At 41.2% G+C, this 19,178-nt stretch overlaps 2 protein-coding genes across 5 annotated transcripts in view; both read right to left on the reverse strand.

The window, feature by feature from the left end:
• LOC108093807 (flocculation protein FLO11) overlaps nucleotides 1-11,800 on the reverse strand; it is a 37,084-nt gene extending 25,284 nt beyond the window's left edge. The window contains exons 1-2 of one of the 3 annotated variants that reach the window (XM_017194120.1): nucleotides 11,729-11,800; nucleotides 9,905-10,244 (exon numbers count right to left, since the gene is read on the reverse strand). In XM_017194120.1, the coding sequence (XP_017049609.1) occupies nucleotides 9,905-9,995 (91 nt within the window). In that variant the 5' untranslated portion in view covers nucleotides 9,996-10,244; nucleotides 11,729-11,800. Of the gene's footprint in view, nucleotides 1-9,904; nucleotides 10,245-10,907; nucleotides 11,636-11,672 lie in introns of those variants that run through there. The other 2 variants (XM_017194118.1, XM_017194119.1) reach the window with 2 other exon arrangements.
• LOC108093808 (uncharacterized protein DDB_G0271670) lies at nucleotides 1,759-7,088 on the reverse strand. Of its 2 annotated transcripts, none has more exons than XM_017194122.2 (3): nucleotides 5,936-7,088; nucleotides 5,202-5,709; nucleotides 1,759-2,035 (listed from the first exon to the last, which is right to left on the reverse strand). In XM_017194122.2, exons 1-2 carry the CDS (start codon nucleotides 6,986-6,988, stop codon nucleotides 5,215-5,217), a joined length of 1,548 nt encoding a protein of 515 aa, XP_017049611.2. In that variant the 5' UTR covers nucleotides 6,989-7,088; the 3' UTR covers nucleotides 1,759-2,035; nucleotides 5,202-5,214. The 2 variants fall into 2 exon arrangements, with proteins under 2 accessions (XP_017049611.2, XP_017049610.2); XM_017194121.2 differs by having other exon boundaries at nucleotides 5,202-5,712; nucleotides 5,936-7,086.
• Nucleotides 11,801-19,178: the final 7,378 nt, after the last annotated feature.

The following is a 19,178-nucleotide window of genomic DNA, read 5'->3' on the forward strand; positions in this document are numbered from 1 at the left end:
GCAGCCCAGCGGGGTGTCCCATTCAAGTGGCCATGGCTGTGGCTGTGGCTGTGCGATATCGGTTATACTATATCTTGTACGCGGGTGTCTGAGTCAACTTTTGGGTCACTGGGCGGCATGAATCACTGGGCCATTATGCGGGGTCAGAGTGGCATTTGATTGGATATTAGTCTGGCTTAATTGAGTGATACGTTCGCTGCAGTCTGCAGTGCAGTTATGCAGCGGTGGGAAACCCGAGATCGGCCTACAAATGCCAGCTGGCTATTGGGTTATTGATCGCATTGTTCGCTCGGTTCGATCCCCTTTGGATTGCATAACACACTCATACAACACAGCTCGAACTCTTTTTCCCACTTTGCCTTTTGTGCTAATCGCTCAATTTGACGCGACTTTCGCCCCTTTGGCGAACACTTCCGTTTAGTGTCAACGCTTTCTTTTCACCAAAGTCCAAATTAAATTCATAAATTTCAGCTTTTGTTTGCGACTCGAGCGACCGGCTGCCGAATTGTCAAATTTCGCGGCGAGTTCTGCTCGAGTGGCTCTCCGCCGCCACCAAGCCGACTGCCAAAGTGACTACCAAAGTGGCTGGCAAAGTGACCACCAACTCGAACCGACTTGGCCGGCTGGGAAGCCATAAAGCTGAAGCACAACCACCGCCCCGAGTCCGAGTCGAGTGGCACAGTTGCAACAAGTTGGTGGCGCGAAAGTGAAACGAAACGAAGCGAATGCAAAGGCGGGGAAAACGAAGCCGCGGAAAAGCCGTAGCCAGAAATCCCAATTAAAAAGAAAAGCGAAAATGTGCATGGAAAATGGAGTGCGAAGCGAGAAGTAAATGCGTTCAATGCACCTCGAAGGGGCGTGGCACATCGACAGGCGCTCGAAGACTTGCCTGAGTTTGCTTTTGTCTCTGACTCACGGTCCAAACATTTGGCGCAAAGCAACTCGAATAAAAGGGTAGACGCATTTCTGAACAAGTGCGGAAATCGTAGGTGTAGCTTAGCCATACGAAAATGCCAAAAGCAATCAACAAAACAAAGCTAAACTAAAGCGGAGCTCTGGAAGTCGGTGATTAATGGGAAATCGAGGAGAAAGAGCAGACGAGTAATCAAAATAGGCTAAAAAAGATATGAGGAAACTAGCATTAAAAGTATAGAAAATATAAAAATATGAGTATAAACATACCATTGTATATGTTATAAGCACTTCTGTACTTCTGGTGTGTAATCACCTTTAAAACTCTCAGATAAGTGACTCAAAACTTTGGAATACCCGAAATTCCACCTACATACGTATATAGTAAGCGCCCACTTGCCAATCGAAATCCAACCTCCAGTCCACCTCAATCCGAAGAATGCAGTGTATCTTGCCGAATTAACATACAAAACTCATTTCATCAATGGAGTTTCTCCTTCGTTCAGAACACACCCAGAAAGAGCAACAAAAGAAATACCAATGCAAGGTAATTGCAGCAGTTTGTGGGGCGATGCTGAAAATAATTCAAAAAGTCAGGCAAAAATGTCAACAACTTCGAGCGGGTTGGCTAAAGTTCGATTTCGATTTTGGTTTTGGTTTTGGTTTACCACCCAATGACATTTAAGCCAAGTGGCTCAGCCAATTCAGTGGAAGTTTTCTTCGAAGTGGCTAGAACCAGAGACTTGTTATTAATTGAATCTGTCTTTGTGGATCGCTGACTAAAACGTTTCGACCTTCGGGTTGAAATTCCTTTGTCACATGCAAGCCATATGAAAGTATCATATGTCACGCGAAAAATAAAGTTTATTAGACATTTCGAGTATCGGGTTTCTTTCACATAGAAATAGAGTACAAGTTGCTACATGTACAGAAAACAAAAAACATAAATCTTATCCCCTCATTCTAGTTTCTGTGCTACAAAATAATAATGAAGTTATAATAAAAGAACAAGAAAAAATTGTATGTATCCGTTGAAGTTCATCAGATATTCGTTGACCGTGAACTTGAAGTTGATTATGTTTACGATGCGAAGGTTTGCTTCTGGCCAAAATGTGGTTCGTACCTGAAAAGAAACAAAGGAAAACGAAATGAAAAACACAGTTTTATTTTGCTACATAAACTAATTTGAATGTTGCACTACAGACGAAAACAAGAGCAATCATAAAAAGCAAACAAAGCCAAATTTAATCACTTTAACGGGCGTGAAATTAACATCAAGAGGAGATAGCCCGCTGGCTCAGGTTCTTGGGGCGTAGTCAACATAAAAGCGAAACGGATAAAAGCCCCAAAGAAACAAAGCAAGGTCGCTGAAACTGGGATGCACTTGGGTATAAACTACGTGAAACTGAACTAGTTTTGCAGGTCATTGGGTTTAAGACAAAGAAGTAGAAAGTAACAAGTTGAAAGGGGAAACCTTTATAATCAGTTGAGACTAATCAACCAAAATAAGTTACAGGCTTCTAAGAATGCAGTAAGTAACAAAGAATTTCCTTGTTTATAAGCTAACCACTTATAACCCATAATAACTTTTGCACCATTCCATCAGTGGGTATATGAACCACATAATAAATATCCATCAACAATCAATCAGGCCTTGTAATGGAGCCAACCCATTTGTAAGCCGATATGGCACCATATTGGGCTAACCATGGTTGGGCAATCAAACCGCATCTCCGGCAGCTGTTGTTGCTGTAACAAATGCACGGCAATGGCAGCCGCAAGGGGCCACCTTAACTACATATAATTGCTGTTCCAATAACCCCTAACCCAGAGGCACCCAGCACACACAAGAGATGCCAAACGGCGGCAGCAAATTGTGACTCGTGCCAACACACAACCAGCTATATTAAACTGTCAAACAAATTCACAAACAGAAAACCCAAATAGTGGAAAACACACCCACTCTCTTGCAGAAAATATAAATGAACAAACGTGGACATGGGATGCGGCGAGGAAAATTGCAGGGAAAATGCAGCGGAGAAAATAGGAGGTTCAGGGGAATGGAGAAGAAACTCTGCATATGGCTGCATATTAAATATTGTATCTGCTGGCTGCCCCTCAACCTACGCGACCCAAAATGTTGCTGCTGGCCCCAGTCAACCACAAAACAACTTCGAGACAGGCAACACCAAGCCAAGAAATGCGTTCGTTGCTGTTTTTGGTAATAAACGAAGCGTTAAACAAATTGCATTACAACAACCGACCACCACCAACATAGAAAACACCATTTGCTTCTTTCTGATTTGTTGTTTACCATATGCAAAGCGTCATAAATGAGGTTGCCTGTTGCTGTATTTACTGGCAACTCGTTGCTGCCTTGGGCGTAATTACATCTCAAGCCAAAAATGGTCAAACGAGCGAGAAAATTATCACATATGAAGCTGGCCAGCATTGTTGTTGCTGTGGCGGCAGAAATTAAATGCAAATTTTGTCTGATAAAGAAATATGGTTGGTTACAACAAACATTACACAATCAGGAAATTTACAATTTTTCGGCTGTCTCGGCGATGGAAATTAAAATTGCTTTCGTTGATTTGACATTTGATAGGCAATTTGAATATTTTTGGTCGGCCAATTAATGAATGGAAATTTTTTTGAACCATTATTAAGTTTATGCGGCATGAATTTCCCTTTTTCCATTTTGGCTCAGATCAACCACTCCCCGAAATCCATCACATATGCACGACCACAATGGGTGGAAAAACATGTTCCAGCTACAGAAATTATAGCAAATGCCATGGACAGCTAATTCAAACACACATAAATCAATGCACGCCGAAGTCGAAGGCAACCCAGAAATCAGGAAGGTAAAACTGAGTAAATTGCACAGCAATAATGGAAAATAATAATAGAGCGATGGATCAAACAGCAGAGTGCAAACACGCCTTGGCGGTAGAGATACATTTAATTAGGTGAAGGCATTAAAATCAAAGTAGAGTGAAAATTGGGAGAATAAGTGGTTTTTAAGAGTTAATTTATACAGCGATTCAAAGGATTCACTTTAATATCTACTGCCACAAACTGTTGACCTTAACCCGTGAATGGTTTAAATTAATTAAATTTAAAATTTAATTGCCTGTAAGCCATTTGAAACGCCATAAAGCGCATTACAGGCACCTCAAAATTAATTTAACTAGTTATAAAACCAGATTTTTATATTCGGTGCTATGAAATTAAATGATCTGCTACAAGATCCAACTGTGAAAATGTCTAAAAAGTGCAATCAGCCAGCTAACAAACGACATTGAAGTTTCGCAAGACAGCACTAAATGGACACATTAGTCCATTTGCCGGCGAGTCCAGTTGGTGGCGTTAGCGTGTGCGCCGCAAAGGTGTGTCCGCCACTCCAGGCGTGCGTGTCACCTTAGTGGCTTCGGGTTGGGCACATTACAGTACAAGCAAGTAAGTACTTACGTCTGATTGAAGGTTAAAGCTATGAGATACGCCATTAAGGCAGCGGACTGCATCCGTACAGAATCACAATTTGGGTTGCTGACTTCATTTCGCGACTCGGCTCGGGTTGAATGAACCATGGAGCCTCTTAAACGCCCACAACTTTCGCGAGGGAGTTGGCCTTTTCTAGCCAAACGAATGAACATGTTGCCAAGCCGCCGAGTTCAAAGCGGAGCAGCTGTCAACAGATGCGACAGATAAGCCAAATGGAAACCGAAAACCCAGAGTCTGGAGCCTCATAATTTTCGCTCACTGATCTCGGGCATGAAATCTACAATTGCTGAAAGAGAAGAGGGCAATAATTGAGCCCGGGATACACATGTGCCAATAATACCCTCTTGTTAACGCGATAAAGACTTCTCCTTACATTCCCCTAAGAACTATCCATAAATCTACGAAGGTACAGTCATAAATCAACGACCAAGCTTGGTCTTAGTGCAACGGAGATTCAGGCAAGCAATTTGTCATATGGCTAACATTGGTATTATCAATGGTTTACCAAGAAGAGAAGAGAAAAATGCAGATACAGGTGCATGTACAGGGAAATCCAACAAGTGATTCGCCGACCGGATGATGCTTCGTTTTCGTTTCTGTTTTGTTTTTCGATGGCATTTATCTTGACCCGAAGGCAACGTGAAGTTTTCATGGCTCATGGCTCGAATATTGCGAGCGTCGAACTGTAAAGTTATGAAGAAGAAACAGAAGCTGGTCGGGAGCGGAAGCTTGTGTTTAAGGTTACGGGCACAGGGCCAGCATCAACTGCGGCAGCAACTCACCGGTTAGAAAAGTTTAGTTTTCAGCTTTATCGTCGTTGACGATATCCAAACTCTCGAAGTACTCGATAACCTTCATTGGGTAGACATTCTTTAGTTCTTCCAAAAGAACCGCATCCAGGTATGGGCAGCCCTTCCAGGTGACGAACAGGAAGAGGTGATCGCGCACCATAAAGCTGTGGTGCACCTTGTCCAGTATCAGACCGCGATCCAGTCCGAAAGGTTCCTTGCACTCCGGCATTTTCCAATCCTGGCTCCCCTTCACTGACTTCGAGCGCCGGCGCCCCTTCTTTTTCTTTTTCTTGCTGATGGCTCCGCTTGATGCCAGCTGCATGTCCACGGAGCTCACCAGGTCCTTCTTAATGTTGGAATTTGAGCAATGGGGTTGCTGGATCTCCGCATTCTCCTCCTCGTCTGAGCTCAGCAAAACCACATTGTTGGTGCGTGCCTTTTTAGTTGCCAGAAGTTTTTTTGGCGGCTTGGTTGGCGGAGTCGGAAAATTATATTTGGTCTGCTGTTGAGAAAGATCACCATGTATCTATTTTTTGAGGGATTATTTCTTGGACAAGGAAATCAAACCATTACTCACAGATTTCTTGATTTTTTAATCATGTATAAAAACTTTAAATTTGGTGTTACACACTTCAACTATTAAACTAATTTATTTTATATCCCTTAGAAATATTTTGGTAGTCCTGGTTTGATTTCCTTAGAAAAGAATAAATCAAATTTCTTACGTGCTGTAATTTCTTGGATTTCCTAGTTTTCTGTTTTCGGCTTTTTTGGCTGAGCGGAATATTTAATTCCGCAACGGATCTTTCGCTAATCGCAGAGGGTGTATTTTTGGTATCTATTAGACCACCAAATTTGTTCATCCGCTTTCTAGTCTCCCACTGCCGAGCCTCTTCCTTAAGCGTGCTAAGTGATAAAGGTACCTTTGCGATGGGTTTAGGCGAGGTTGACTCCGAGGAGGAGCACGAAGAGCACGAGAAGGACGACGAGCTGGAGGAGGACTCGTCCGAGTCGGGACTTTTTTTTGCATCACGGTACAGTGCGAGTTCTTTGAGTGGTGTCTTAGGTGCAGTACTCAATGACATAGAGGACGATGATGACGAGCTGGACGAGGACTCGTTCGATATGGAACTTTTCCTCTCACTTTGGTACAATGCGGCCTCTTTAAGGAGCCGCAGAGCCGATGGTTGGGAAGCGCCAGGTGTCTGTATGTAGGACAAATATTTTGCTAATGGTGTACCGTCGTCACTGGATTCGCTTAGATCCAGAACTTTCGAGTGACGCTTAACATTGGTACTCTTGAGCAAACAATCCGGAAAGTTTTGTGGTTTAAGGTTCCCGTTCTTCTCAGGTGTACAGCTAGTGCTGGGCTTCTCTTCCAATGACTTGGAAAGACTTTTTGTACATTCCTTTGGACTAGCCAGCTTCCCTTTATCCTGCTTCGATTTGAAATCCCTTTCTTTCCCTTTCTTGTCATTTATTGGTGTCTTGGGAGTGGGAAGTCTGGTAAAGACTTCTTTCTCGTTTTCGGCCAATGCGTTCTGTTTGTGCCCTGCCACATTCCTTAAATAGAGACTCCTTTCGCATTCGGCCACCAGGGCAATGGCGTTGCCAACGTTTGTCATCGGCTCCCAGGAGTTTGCCTCTTCCGGAAAGCCCACCCATCTTACCAAATAGTAGGGATACCCCTCACTATCAAATTTCTTCCCTATAACTTTCTCAACCACGTATTCTTGCTCGTCGGTACACATGGATTGTTTACCTTTTTTACTGGGCATGTTGCACGCTAAAAAGACGCCTAAAAAAGAGCGAACAACTTGATGCCACAAACAAAACAACTTTAGTAGAGCTGCCAACTCAAATAAATTTAGAGATGAAAGCCCTGTGGTATTTTTGTTTTATATATTGCAGCCCTGATTTTATTTCATGAGCCAAATGCAATCATATGCATTTAAATCTTATCTCATATTTTAAGTGTAAACCGTAGACAGTGCTCGTGTTTTTCGGAACTTGATCTCAACCAAATCGTCGTAAGAGCAAATAAAGTGAACTGGCTAAAGTATGTTAGCAATGTCTAAAAACCATTCGGAAAATTGCTCCTTTAAACTGACCGTTATATAAAAAGCAGCTGACCAGGGGGCTGTTGCACCTGTTTTTTGCTTTTGTTTACCAGACGCCAAAAAAACTTGTTTTGAAGTGTAGTGCAGTTAACCTGAGCGGAAATAATGCTGAGCACTGTGGAAATGCGAATGTATTTTAATTGGCCATTGGCAAAATCTGCGCTTTTCTTTTCGGTCCACAAAAATCGCACATTGTCTATGTAAATTTGCTTTCCACTGCCATAATGCTCGAGTCGAATCGGACAACAATGTCATTGGCATGTTTCCCATCATTACGGCGCACAGAAAATGCCAATTTACATGAGTATGTAAGCTAGCAATTATTTCCACAGAGTCTGCATCTGGCTAAGAGATTTATTCATTGAAATAAAGCCAAAGAAATGCGTCACGTTCGGCCAGTTGGAAAAAGTAACGGCTGTGTGACAATTCGAAAAAGTGCGCAGCCGCGAACCAGACTCAAAATCAGATTTCAAATACAGACTCGCTTCGGTAAACTTATTTGTCCCAAATTTGGTGTGTTAATTAAAGTAATAAAAATCAGTGTTATATTAAGTTACAGAACTTTTATCACTGATTAATTATTAATTATTTAAAAAGTCTAAAAGTTATTATTGAAAGTAATTTTGTAACATTTTTATCAACCAAGTTATAGAGGAAAATAATTGTTATAGAAATTGAATGTGTTAATATATAAAATCTATTTCCGTTAAAGTTCGTTGCATTTACCCAAAAATTCGACTTGCCGCGTTCGAGTTGTAGAAGTGGGACTGTAAAAGTCAGCCAACCTGTTGCCATTACTGTTATGATTTCGAGCGCAAACTTGTGCCGCAACTTTGCCATGTGCACATGCACAAGCTCGTACATTTCTTTCACTTTCTTTCGGCACAACGGCAGCGGCGGCGAATTTATTTTAATTCGATAGAGTTAACAACTCGGTACATGGCGGAATAAAAGTGAAACCGGCGACAACAAGGGCAGCTGGAAGGCTCTTTCTGGGGCTTTCGTTCGAGCGCTTTTCAAAGTCAAGCGGCGACTTCACTTTCGTTTTCATCGTGATATTACAAAATATCCAAACGACATGCAGACATGTGTATATCTTCAGTATTTAGTGTTTAATTTGCATAGTGGAACGTTAAGAAACCCGAAACTTGTTTTCCCATTCTGCTGCTGCTGGTTGTTTTTGGCCGAATCACGCGCGACAAAAATGTTTCTGCATACAAAAATGCTGCTAGTCGATTTCCATAAGTTGTATTTCTTGATTTCTGCTTTGAAATGATTTAAGTCAATATATGTATAGGTGTGCTTGTGGCTCATAGAAATGATGCGGTGTGATCATCGCTTCATTAGCAAGTTAATTTTATTAACGTTGCTTTTGTCTCTCGGTTTTTGCTTATTTTTATAAGGCCCAAAAGATTCCGTCTCGGGTTGCGCATCCATTGGCCAGTAGAAAGAAAGGTTGTCTATTGATGTCTTATGCAACAGATTTAGTTTTAATTTGTTTGTTTTTTTTTCTTTTTTTCAGCCTTTTGTTAATTTTTTGTTCGGCTTTGTTGCTGATTAATTCAGAGTTGGAGATTTGTGGTAAGTTTAAAAATATTATGCCAAGTATACGTGACACGGCTACAAGTTCAATGACACTGTTGTTACCTTAAAGTCACTTAAGCAAATCGCTTAACTGTGCCAAGAACTCTTAAAACATCGGTTTTCTTCCACTTTCGAACACTTAACCCCATATTTAAAGAGGCCTTTGAGGCGACAAAAGTTTTATTGACATTTACTGACATTTTAACACACTTGAGGGGCGAATTAATGCCATGCCAATGCAGAAACGCAAACAAAAAACTCATATTCCTTCCCACTGTTTGTTGAATGGTAAAATTGTTGTTTGACTTTGTTGATATCTTAATCATTTTGTGTTTTAATACAATACAAACTAGTTCGGGATTTTTGTTTAAATACGTTTTTATGTTATTGTCATATCTTTAATCTTTTCTTTCTGTGCAGCCATAAAAAGGTGGCCGAAAAAGGCCAAAACTGTCGACATTTGCCAGTCAAATACTGAATGCCCCCGAGGGTATAAAAATCAACTGCAGGTGCAACCAAATTTGTGGCTGCCAGTTGATCGAGTACTTATTTGTTAGACTTTTCGAGCTGAAATTTGGTTGTTTAATCATCTTGGCCATCTGCCTACTCTCCGGAAGTTTTAGACGTGTTTTTGTTTGTATTCGAGCTTTAACACCAAGCATCCGTTTCTTTTCGTGACAATTCACTCGCAGTTGACTTTAATTTCGAGATTTTAATTTTGAACACGCATTTAGCGTTGTCGTTCTTTTGATTCCAACCTTCAGAGAGTTCCGGCTTGTAAAAGACACCGATCTCACGGCTTAAAGACGCCGCTGCCATCGAGATAAATTAGCATGGAGTGAATCAGACAGACTTTTTGGGGTTTTCTTGATGAGATACCGAAATGTTGTGCCCCAAACAAACACCGGAGAATATGACTTAAATTAAGTTTTTGTCTTGTGGCGCGCATAAGACATCATAAAATAAAAATCATATGTAAAACTCACTCACCTTGTGCAAAGCAGCAGCCGCAGATGGTGACGAAGAAAAAGATGCTGCGGCCGAGAAGCAGCGACGTCGACGTCGACGCCGACCGAGACATTTTCGTTACTCCTCAAAAAACCTTATCCGAAGTGTTGTTGGATTTGTAATTCGCAATTTGACTGGTTTCTTATTAAACTTGTTGCTTCTTTTGTTTTTGCCACGGGCGTTTTGTAAATTATCGTTAAATTATTTGTTGTCCAGTATTTGCATTTTGTTGTTGCGTATACGCTTTATTGATGGCTTTGCTGGCGAATTTAGTCAAGAGCGAGAAATTGTTTTTTGGGTAGACGGGTCAGACGGGTTTCTTCTGGAATGTATTCAAAGCATTTTGCGTTGTTTTGGAGTTACCGTTAAAATGTAATTAATAATAATGTGATTTCTTTCTCTTTGTTGCCTTTTGCACCGGGTTCTACCTAACGAAAAAGTTCAAGGCTGAAACGCCAACGCTGTGTATGATGGATAACTAGAATTGTGTGTGAGTAGGCTAAGTTCTCGAAATGGTTAATGACATTGGATCTGAGGCTTAAGAAAAGCTTGAACTATGGTCTTCTGAAGTATAGTAGATAATCTTAATAAAAAAAAGCAAACCCCGAAATTGTTTATTGTTCAATTTAATAACATAACTTTTCAGAATCATTAAGCTTCTAATTCCAAAGAAACTGATTTAAATTGCTAATCAAAGCGAATATTCTTAAAATAAATATACAACGCATCCATTGGGGATTCCCAGTCGAAGAAAGGAATAAAGATCGTTATTTATTTGATCCTTTCCAAATTAGTCACTGATTATTTATTTTGAACACCTTTAAGTGGTTTTTAGATTTATGCACTCTTTTAATGGTATTTATTTCAGGTTGAATTTTGGCAACGTTTCTTTTTTTTTATTCGTTCAGCACGCGAGCAAAAAAACTCCCAATAAATTTTCACTTGTTGCTCGAGCACTCTGTCAAAAAATAATGGCAACATTCACCTTGAATCTCTGTCTTTGCTATATAAACACGAAAGCACATAATATATCTTGGCTGGAGGTTTGCTTTTTTGTTTGCATTCGGTTTTTTCTTGCAATTATTTATGCGATTTTTTCTTTGATTAGTTTGTTTTCCAGTTGTCTGTGGCCGGTGAGAGGTAAAACTTCTGAAAAATATCGCATTTTATCAGCCAACGGCCAACGACCTTGGCTTGAGCAAGGGGTAATTAAATAATTAATAATTCTTAATTAAGTCTTTGAATGGACTTCACTGCACAATTCTTATGCATTTATGGCAGTTTCTAATGGAAGGCCAGCCGGGGGTAAAACTTTATGTTAATTACACGCTCGAGAACCTCAATGCTACACAAATCTAATGCGAAATGGAAGTCCATTTAATGTCGGCTTAGGAAATCGAGTCCAAGTCCGGTGGGCACAGTGGGACCTCCGCTAATTGCTGTCTGTATGCAGAAACCAGCTTTCGATGCAAAGTGAAATTTTCCGCGGGTAATCCGACGATGGCTTTTGGGAGGTCTAGGTTTTAGGAGGGGGCGTGGTCACGTTTTATGACGCGTCGAGACAACGGTAATGTCAAACTACGCGGCTTGCATACGTAAAAACCCACGAATATCCCGAAAAGCGATAGCCGAAGACCGAAATTCAAATCGAAACCCGCTTGTCAGCAAATCTCCGGACGCACTTGCTCCGCGGCGAAAGAGACGGGGATACCCGGCGAGAAAGAGAGGGACAGTCGCACGGCTCACTTACATATCACCCACTGGACGATATTGTTTTGGTTTTGGTTACAATTGAAAGACATTCACTTGGCCAAATGAAGATCGGTGGATCGGCAGACCGGCGGCAACAACCGAACTAAGACGCGCTTCGAATCGAACTGAAGACTGGCTGTCGGGCGGCCAAGAGTCGAGCTAGCGAAGTGGCTAAAACACGTTTTGGCCAAGACAAGTGCGGAGAGCCGCTCCGGAAGAGAGTTTGCGAGCGCGTGGCAGCTGTTGTCGTCTACATTTGGCCAAGAAACGAGCAATAGAGTTGCGAGCCAGCTGTGGAATCAGTGGTTCGTATTCGCCTAAACCAAGACAAGTTATATTTTAAATCTTTCAAAATTCACTTAGTGGAATTATAGATAGCTGATAGCTTATAACCGATGTTTAAGAATACCAACTTCAGTAAACAACACCTTTCCCATCTATTTATGTTGATTTTAATGAAAATTGAATTGGTGTATTCAAACTAAAGTTAATATTGAAGAATTAGTAAGTTATTTTACAAGAAGTTAAAACGTTAATACATTCTACGTATAAAATGACTGCAAGCGGCATCTACTGCTGGTTTACACAACTAAATAAAAGCTTGAAAGATCTGAATACATAGTCAAGACTTGAACTTCCAGCCAAGTAAAAGCTTTGACCTGCATGCTTTTTTTCTAAACACAATTTCACAATCAAACAATATTTAAACGAGCCGGGGAAAATTGCCGCCAAATTAAATACTCAAGATATGCTGTCAACCTCTTTTTCACCAGTTTATTTATATAAAAATGTGCTAAATTAAAAAGTGCTATAGTGCTGGGCCCAATATCCAATTACATAAACATTTCAAACAAATTAAAATTTTCTTATATCGATTTAAATATTCTGAGGCAATCTCAGGAAGGCCTCAAGCCCTATGTGGGTCAAGTGGGGACGAGCAAATTAGGTCGATTTCCCTTATCATATGTCATGGCCCAAATCGTGCGGTATAACCCACTTTAAGTCAAATCTCGAGCAAGGCAAATAAATTACAAAGCCAAGCAGCCCGTCGAAGGGAGAGGGCAGAATCCTTTGATTGACGATAGATGATGCCCCCGCTCCGCACAAAGCTTTTCCGACCCACCAAGGCTTGGGATGCCGTCGAGTGGGGAAGTGGTGGAGCAGGGACAAAAGCGCCTGCAGGGCATCGATTGCATGGGCCAACGCTGCGGATGCGTGATATAAGCGCAACAAGCCGGCTGCAAAAATATGCAAATGATGTGATGCGATGCGGAGTGACAGAAGACAGCAGACAACTGTTCAGGTATCGAGTATGTAATCGCCCGGAGCCGGGATTCCTGCAGACTAAGGAATGGCATCTTCCGGCTGCTGCTGTCCACCTGTAACCCGAAAAGTAAGCAATGTGCCAAGTGCCTTCTGTTCGCCATGTCGGCTGCTTTTGATATTTTTTAATCTACTCGCAGATGCCGGCAGCTGCCACTGACAAGACAATTTTCACGCAATTTCCAACTCTCCATTGCGATGAATGTAGGGGAGTACTTTTTTCTGGCATTATTATGTCAGTTATCCGCTGCGCCAATCAAATCTTCTTTTGTTCGTGACTGCCGCAGATATTTCTTTTTTTACAATTCGACGGAATTATTAATGTAAGCATTTGACCTTGTTCTGCTGGTAAGCCCTCGCAGTTTTTGGCAACTCTTTACTACCCCTTCTAGTTTTATTTACTGCATTTGGAGCCAGCTTGAACTTTGGGAAAACCACAGTTGTGAAGTCGAGTGGAAAAATGGTATTTTAGTGCTGGAGCCACACGAGTTGTATATTTTGGCAGTTCAGTTTCCGGAGCTTTTTTACTTCTTTCTCTTTATTGTTTGTAAAACGCCAGAAAATCTGTAAGCAATGTTTAGTTGCAACTAAGTATTTATTACTGAACATATTATTTGTAGTAGAGAACCAGAGTAGAGTCTTCTCCAGGTTATCTTCTTTTAAATCAGAGTACCTAAGCAACCTATCATATTTTTTGATTCCTCTTTAACATTCAAGAGCGCAAACCACAAACTATGAATCCATTGTAAACGGGTTATGCATATTACAATGCCTCGTTAACATGTCGATAATACGTGATGCGCCCGGAACACATGTGACCCCTTCAAATGTCATAACTCGAGAGCCTGGAAAATGTTTGCCGGCTCGAAAGAATGGAGAGATTTCTTAAGGCAATCCACAGACACGTACTTTAGACACAATTCAGTCAGCGATTTGTCATTACTTTGCATGCAACCGACCGGAAACGGAAGCGAAAACAAAAGCTCTTGCGCTCAACTTTGTTCAATTGGATGTTGGTTTATAAGTTTTCCTGAGTTTCTGCGAAGTTTCGCCGGGGTCCACCGCCATTTTAGAGTTCTCAGCAGTGCAGCTTAAGGAAGGAAAACCATAAAGACAGGCCCCCATCCTCGTTAACCCACTGTTGCCCGCTGATAAATGAGGAACTCATGATTTTGCCAAAGTTCCCGGCGAAATTTTTGCTGTTTGTCTTTTACATTTTGACAACAATGTCGGGACAGCTGTCAATTCCAAAGTAAAGAAAGGAGACGAGGGCAATTGGTCCTCTTCCTCTCCGCTGTGACTTTGCCATTCAAATTCCTTGCAAAAAAAAGGAGGTTAAAGAGCACTTGGTCAGTCATATGTCCTGTATTTGCCTTTCGGCTATTAGTTCGCAGTGAGAAGTCTTTTTCATGGTTAACTGAAAAAATTAGGAAATTCAAGACTGGTTCCTTAAAGCCCTAAACTCCATGGTAAATTAAATAAAGTGTGGAAAGCTTTAAGCAACTTTATCAAACATCTTTCATACATGTGAAATTTTGATAAATTGTCTTAAAATTAAAATATGTTATGAGTAGTTGAATTAATTATGGAAATAGAAAGCAAAATGATTCCATCTCAAGGGAATTGTTTCAGTTCAGCTGTTGTTCGTTCATCGTCAGTCGTTTTCTAATCCTATCGAGAGTTTTCATCATCTGTCCGCTATGATGGAATTGCTCCACTGACTACGGCTAATTTGATTGAAAAGGGTTCATCCTCACATTTCCCTCAATCCCCCAAACGCCATTACAACAAACAAATAAAATCAACGAAACGAAAAAGGAGATTTATTTTCTCGGGACTCAAAGTTCGCCATTTGGACGCCACTCGCATTTTGGGCCAAAAAAAGTTTGCCAGCATCTGACCAGCGATTGCCCGATACAAGAACTAAAATTGAAATGGAAATTAATTAGACAAGTGCCAGATTTGCGAGGTTTTCAGTTGGAATAACAAGAATTTTGAATAAGGAACAAAAATGGTTCAACGACTTTGTGAATTATAAATGAAATAAATCGAATTTTGACCTTTACTTAAGCCAAGGGATTTATGGAAAAGATTAAAGTGAATTTTCAATGTCTGGCACTTGGAGAGCAGACCAAATTTAAAGTGCTAGCCAAAGATGAAAGTTTAAAAAACATATTTAAAAGCTTCTAGCTTCACGCCTTCAGTTTACTTAAAACAATGGAGACTAAGAAGGGAAGTCTAGATAGGAAAACTCTGACTATATAATGTGTTTTTGAAAGCTTCAGCGAATAATAACTATGCATACGCATTAACATATTCCAAACACATCTGCAGTGTTGCTCGAAACCTTTTGACCTTTGACGCATTTCGGGTTGTCGAAACAAAGGAGGCCAAGAAAGGATTCTCGATGGCTCTCGGCGACTTTATAGAAATTCCTGGCCTCATCTTTGTTGTCTGTTGACAAAAGCATAAATCGGAGGCAGTTTAATCTTTGCGGCTGTCCCATTCAGTTAGGCGCACGAATGTGACAATTCGGGCGAATGTCCTTTTTACTGTTTGCTCAGCCGGCGAAAGGACTCGTGATTTTCGGCCCACCACATGCCACTTTTTGTGATGCGGGTCTCGCCTTCGGATAAATTTAAGTCCGCGTGGGCTGTTTGGTTTATTGCTGCCACTCTAAACTTGCTTTATTCCTCCGCCAATCGAATCGAATCGGGTGTCAATTCTCAAGTGCGGATAATGGCGTTCCTTCAATTGGGCAGAGAAATATATTCGACTGGGACTCGGGACTCCACTTCATTTAAATTCTCGGCTGGCAGGAAAACCCAACTCAATACCTCACTAATTGTCGAGCTCTCGGATGGCGGAGTTGCCAGCCAACTTATCTGGCAAGTTAATTAAATTCCTGCTCTGCCACACGAGGCGTATGCTTGATGTCACCCGAATGTCAGGTGCTCCGCCTCCTCCATCCTTTCCTCGCCTCTCCGTTCCTTTCCTCGGCTAATAATGACGTCCCAGCGAGCAGGGTGTCGGATTTTTGAAGTTTGTCCTGTTTTCTCGGCAATTAGCTGGCAGAAATCACTGCCTCGGAATCTGGAATCTGGAGTCCGGAAGGAGTGGGCGGGCTCTAGGATTACACTCGCCACTGAGGGTGGCTCCTGTGGCATTTGGCCAACCGCCAACTGTGATGGCTCCCGAAAGGAGCTTAAAGTCGGTCTCTCAGGAGATGGCGGTTGTCTCCCCCCCTTGACCGCTGGCCATAAATGCTTAAAATACACTCCACATCGGAGGGACTCCTCATTGGAAGCGGGGGGAGGGGAGGAGGACTTGGAAGGTCCTGGCACGCTTGTATAATTCCTAGTTAATATAAATCAGCGGGTGGTGATTTTCGGTCTGCCATTTGGCTTGGCCTTTGGATGACTGGGTCATAAACTGGGCATAGTAAAATATTTTCCCCAACACTTAGGCATCCACTTTGTATAACGAAGTAAATGTATTATTTAGAAAGGTCTACAACTTTCACCTTGTCCATCAACATAAATCATTGAACACATTTAGCAGGGAATTTACATTATAAATTATTGCTTTTTGACTCGTTATTGATGATAGCTCCTCGACAAAATCTTTTGACTTGAATGTTCAGTATTTTTCATAGTCTGTATACTTTATAGTTATTAATAAATAGTTTGTTAAGTAACTCAAGCTGATGAACAAATACATTTTGTTAAATAATCTGCAGAGCTCGCTTAACTTATGTTAATTTTAGTTAGTAAGTTATTTATCTCCGTATTAAATCCTTAAGCTGGTCGTAAAGTGGATAAAGCTGTGTGTGTCCTATAATTTATTTTTATTCAGCCACCGACAACATCAGAGGCATTGTCATTAACGTATTTACCCATTCGATGAACCTTTTATGATTATTATTTGTATCCCATTTAGGCATTTAAAATGCAAGGCCAGATGCGTGGGTCTGTGAACCCCGGAGAACCTGGAGGCTGCGAACCCATAGACCATAGACTATGCCGTCAGCGTCGTCGAGGAAAATTGGAGCCTCTTGGCGACAAAACGCCCACGCATAAACATATGTGCGTGCAGGGAGGTGGAAAATTCGGGGGGAAATCGTGTGAGTGGCCCCAAAGTGCCCTCATGCTTATTGAGTGCCAATTTTTATGCCCCTAATATTTATACACACTCGTACGTACGAGTGTGCATGTGTAGATTAGTTCTATGCCAGGCAATTTACGATTAGCAAGGACTCTTCCTCAAGCCGCTTTCTCCGCCTCTCCTCCTCCCATTTCCCATTCCCCCTGAAAAACCCCGCTTTTCACACATGGAATGCCGTTAAGCTGTCGTGCTTTCCACCTTGAGGACTCTGTGTTTACATATGCGTCTCTGAGCGCCCGAAATCGTTTTATTTATTTACCACGGCAATGTTTCTCCATTTCCCCTCCCCTCCTCCATCCGAATCCAAACCATATGTCTTAGAGGATCCTGCCATTATTATTGTTACTGCCGTTGCTGTTGCCATGTTTGTCTTTTTGTTTGTTTTTATTTGCGTTTAGCGGTGTTATTGTGCTCCTCATTACGACTCGGCTTTTGTTTTTGTGGCTTTGAAGTGTCAAGGCACTTGGCGCTTGTCCCACTTTAATTAATATTAATGACCGTTTACGTTTAGCCAGGAACTGTTGAATTAAACACACTTTGATAGCCAATTTAATTGGCTAAGCAAAGTCTGCCCAAAAGCAATCATTGAATTAGAATAACTACCCAGTAAACATTCAATGGACTTTAAAGGTACCTAAACCTAATAAATAACTTTGAATAGTCAGATGCCTAAGAGCTTTCAAGGATACAAATCGAACAATAAGTGGCTTAAACGCTGACAACAGATCATTAATAAACAATGCCTTGAAAGCCTAATTAATGCGCCAATTAAATTAAACTTATAAAGTGAGAAAATTGCTTTAAACCGAAAATTAATGTTGAAGGGAATTCGTAGATTGAATTTGTCTAGTGCCCGAAACAATTTTATCGAATTCCCAAAAAATCATTAAGTGAAAATTCAATTACTGCAGTTTTCACTGCAATTCAGATATTTCTACCGCATTTGCATTTTTAGAAACCGAAAATGACGGGAGGAAACTCTTGATTTAAATGGAATTGATATCAGCCATAAATCAATTTGGCAACCCGATTTTAAATTCGTCTGGTCAATTGTTTTTGTAAAAATGTCATTTAGTTCAGTTTAATGGGTATTTGGTGTACTCAGTCTAGATGGAATTGAAAAATTATTGGTTTCCCATTGGCTGCTGATCCGTTACTTGAATCCGACTCCGCTAATTAGACCACATTCCAATGCCACGAGCAAACCCAGTAAAACGTAACCAAAATTAAGTTTCCATTAGACCAAATTTAAAAACAGGAAAAGAAGCTAGCTTCGGCGATTCGCAGCTTATATACCCTTGTAGTCATCAAAAATTTAAAAAATTAACTTGTCATGCAGTTGGTTTGGTGTGCCACATCAAAATCTGATTTAAATTAGAAAAGTTCAGGACTTAGAACTAGTGAATTATGGTGAATTTTCCGCAAACCCATTTTGAAGAAATTTTTAAAGGGGTTGTATCATAAAAATTGAAAAAAAACGGAAAAAGAAAACCAACAATTGCAAACTTCTGACTGAAATTATAATACCCTCTGCAAGGGTATAAAAACCAAAGTAACCATCGCGAAATGGGCAAAAATAGCTGGAAATCCGAAACCCGAAGAAGGACAGCAGTACAAAGAACAAATTCAAGATAGCTGGAGAAATACCAACCGCAGGAGGAGCGACAAACACTTTGGACAGTTAATAAAGCCGGGATAAGCACTCGACTTGGCTTGATGACAACTTGACGTGGTCGCTGAAATGCGCAATGAGCACCCGAAGCTGGTTTATTAAAAATGAGCAGCGAGGAGATGGAAAAATAAATAGAAGAGTGCAAAAGTGGAGAAGTGGCTGCGATGTCTGGATGCGTATCTTGGTTGCCAGGCCGAGATAGCGCCTGTCGCCAGGACATGCAAACAGAGCCGAAGGATTCGGGCCGAAATCCTTGGCACGTAGCTGCCAGCGAGATCAACGCACGGCCGACGCGCTCGACATTTTCATGAGTTAATTTAATTTCTGTATCTGTCGAATCCTCGG

This window comes from Drosophila ficusphila, unplaced genomic scaffold (assembly GCF_018152265.1).
Source record: "Drosophila ficusphila isolate 14025-0441.05 unplaced genomic scaffold, ASM1815226v1 contig_414, whole genome shotgun sequence".
In the NCBI taxonomy this organism is placed as follows: Eukaryota; Metazoa; Arthropoda; class Insecta; order Diptera; family Drosophilidae; genus Drosophila; species Drosophila ficusphila.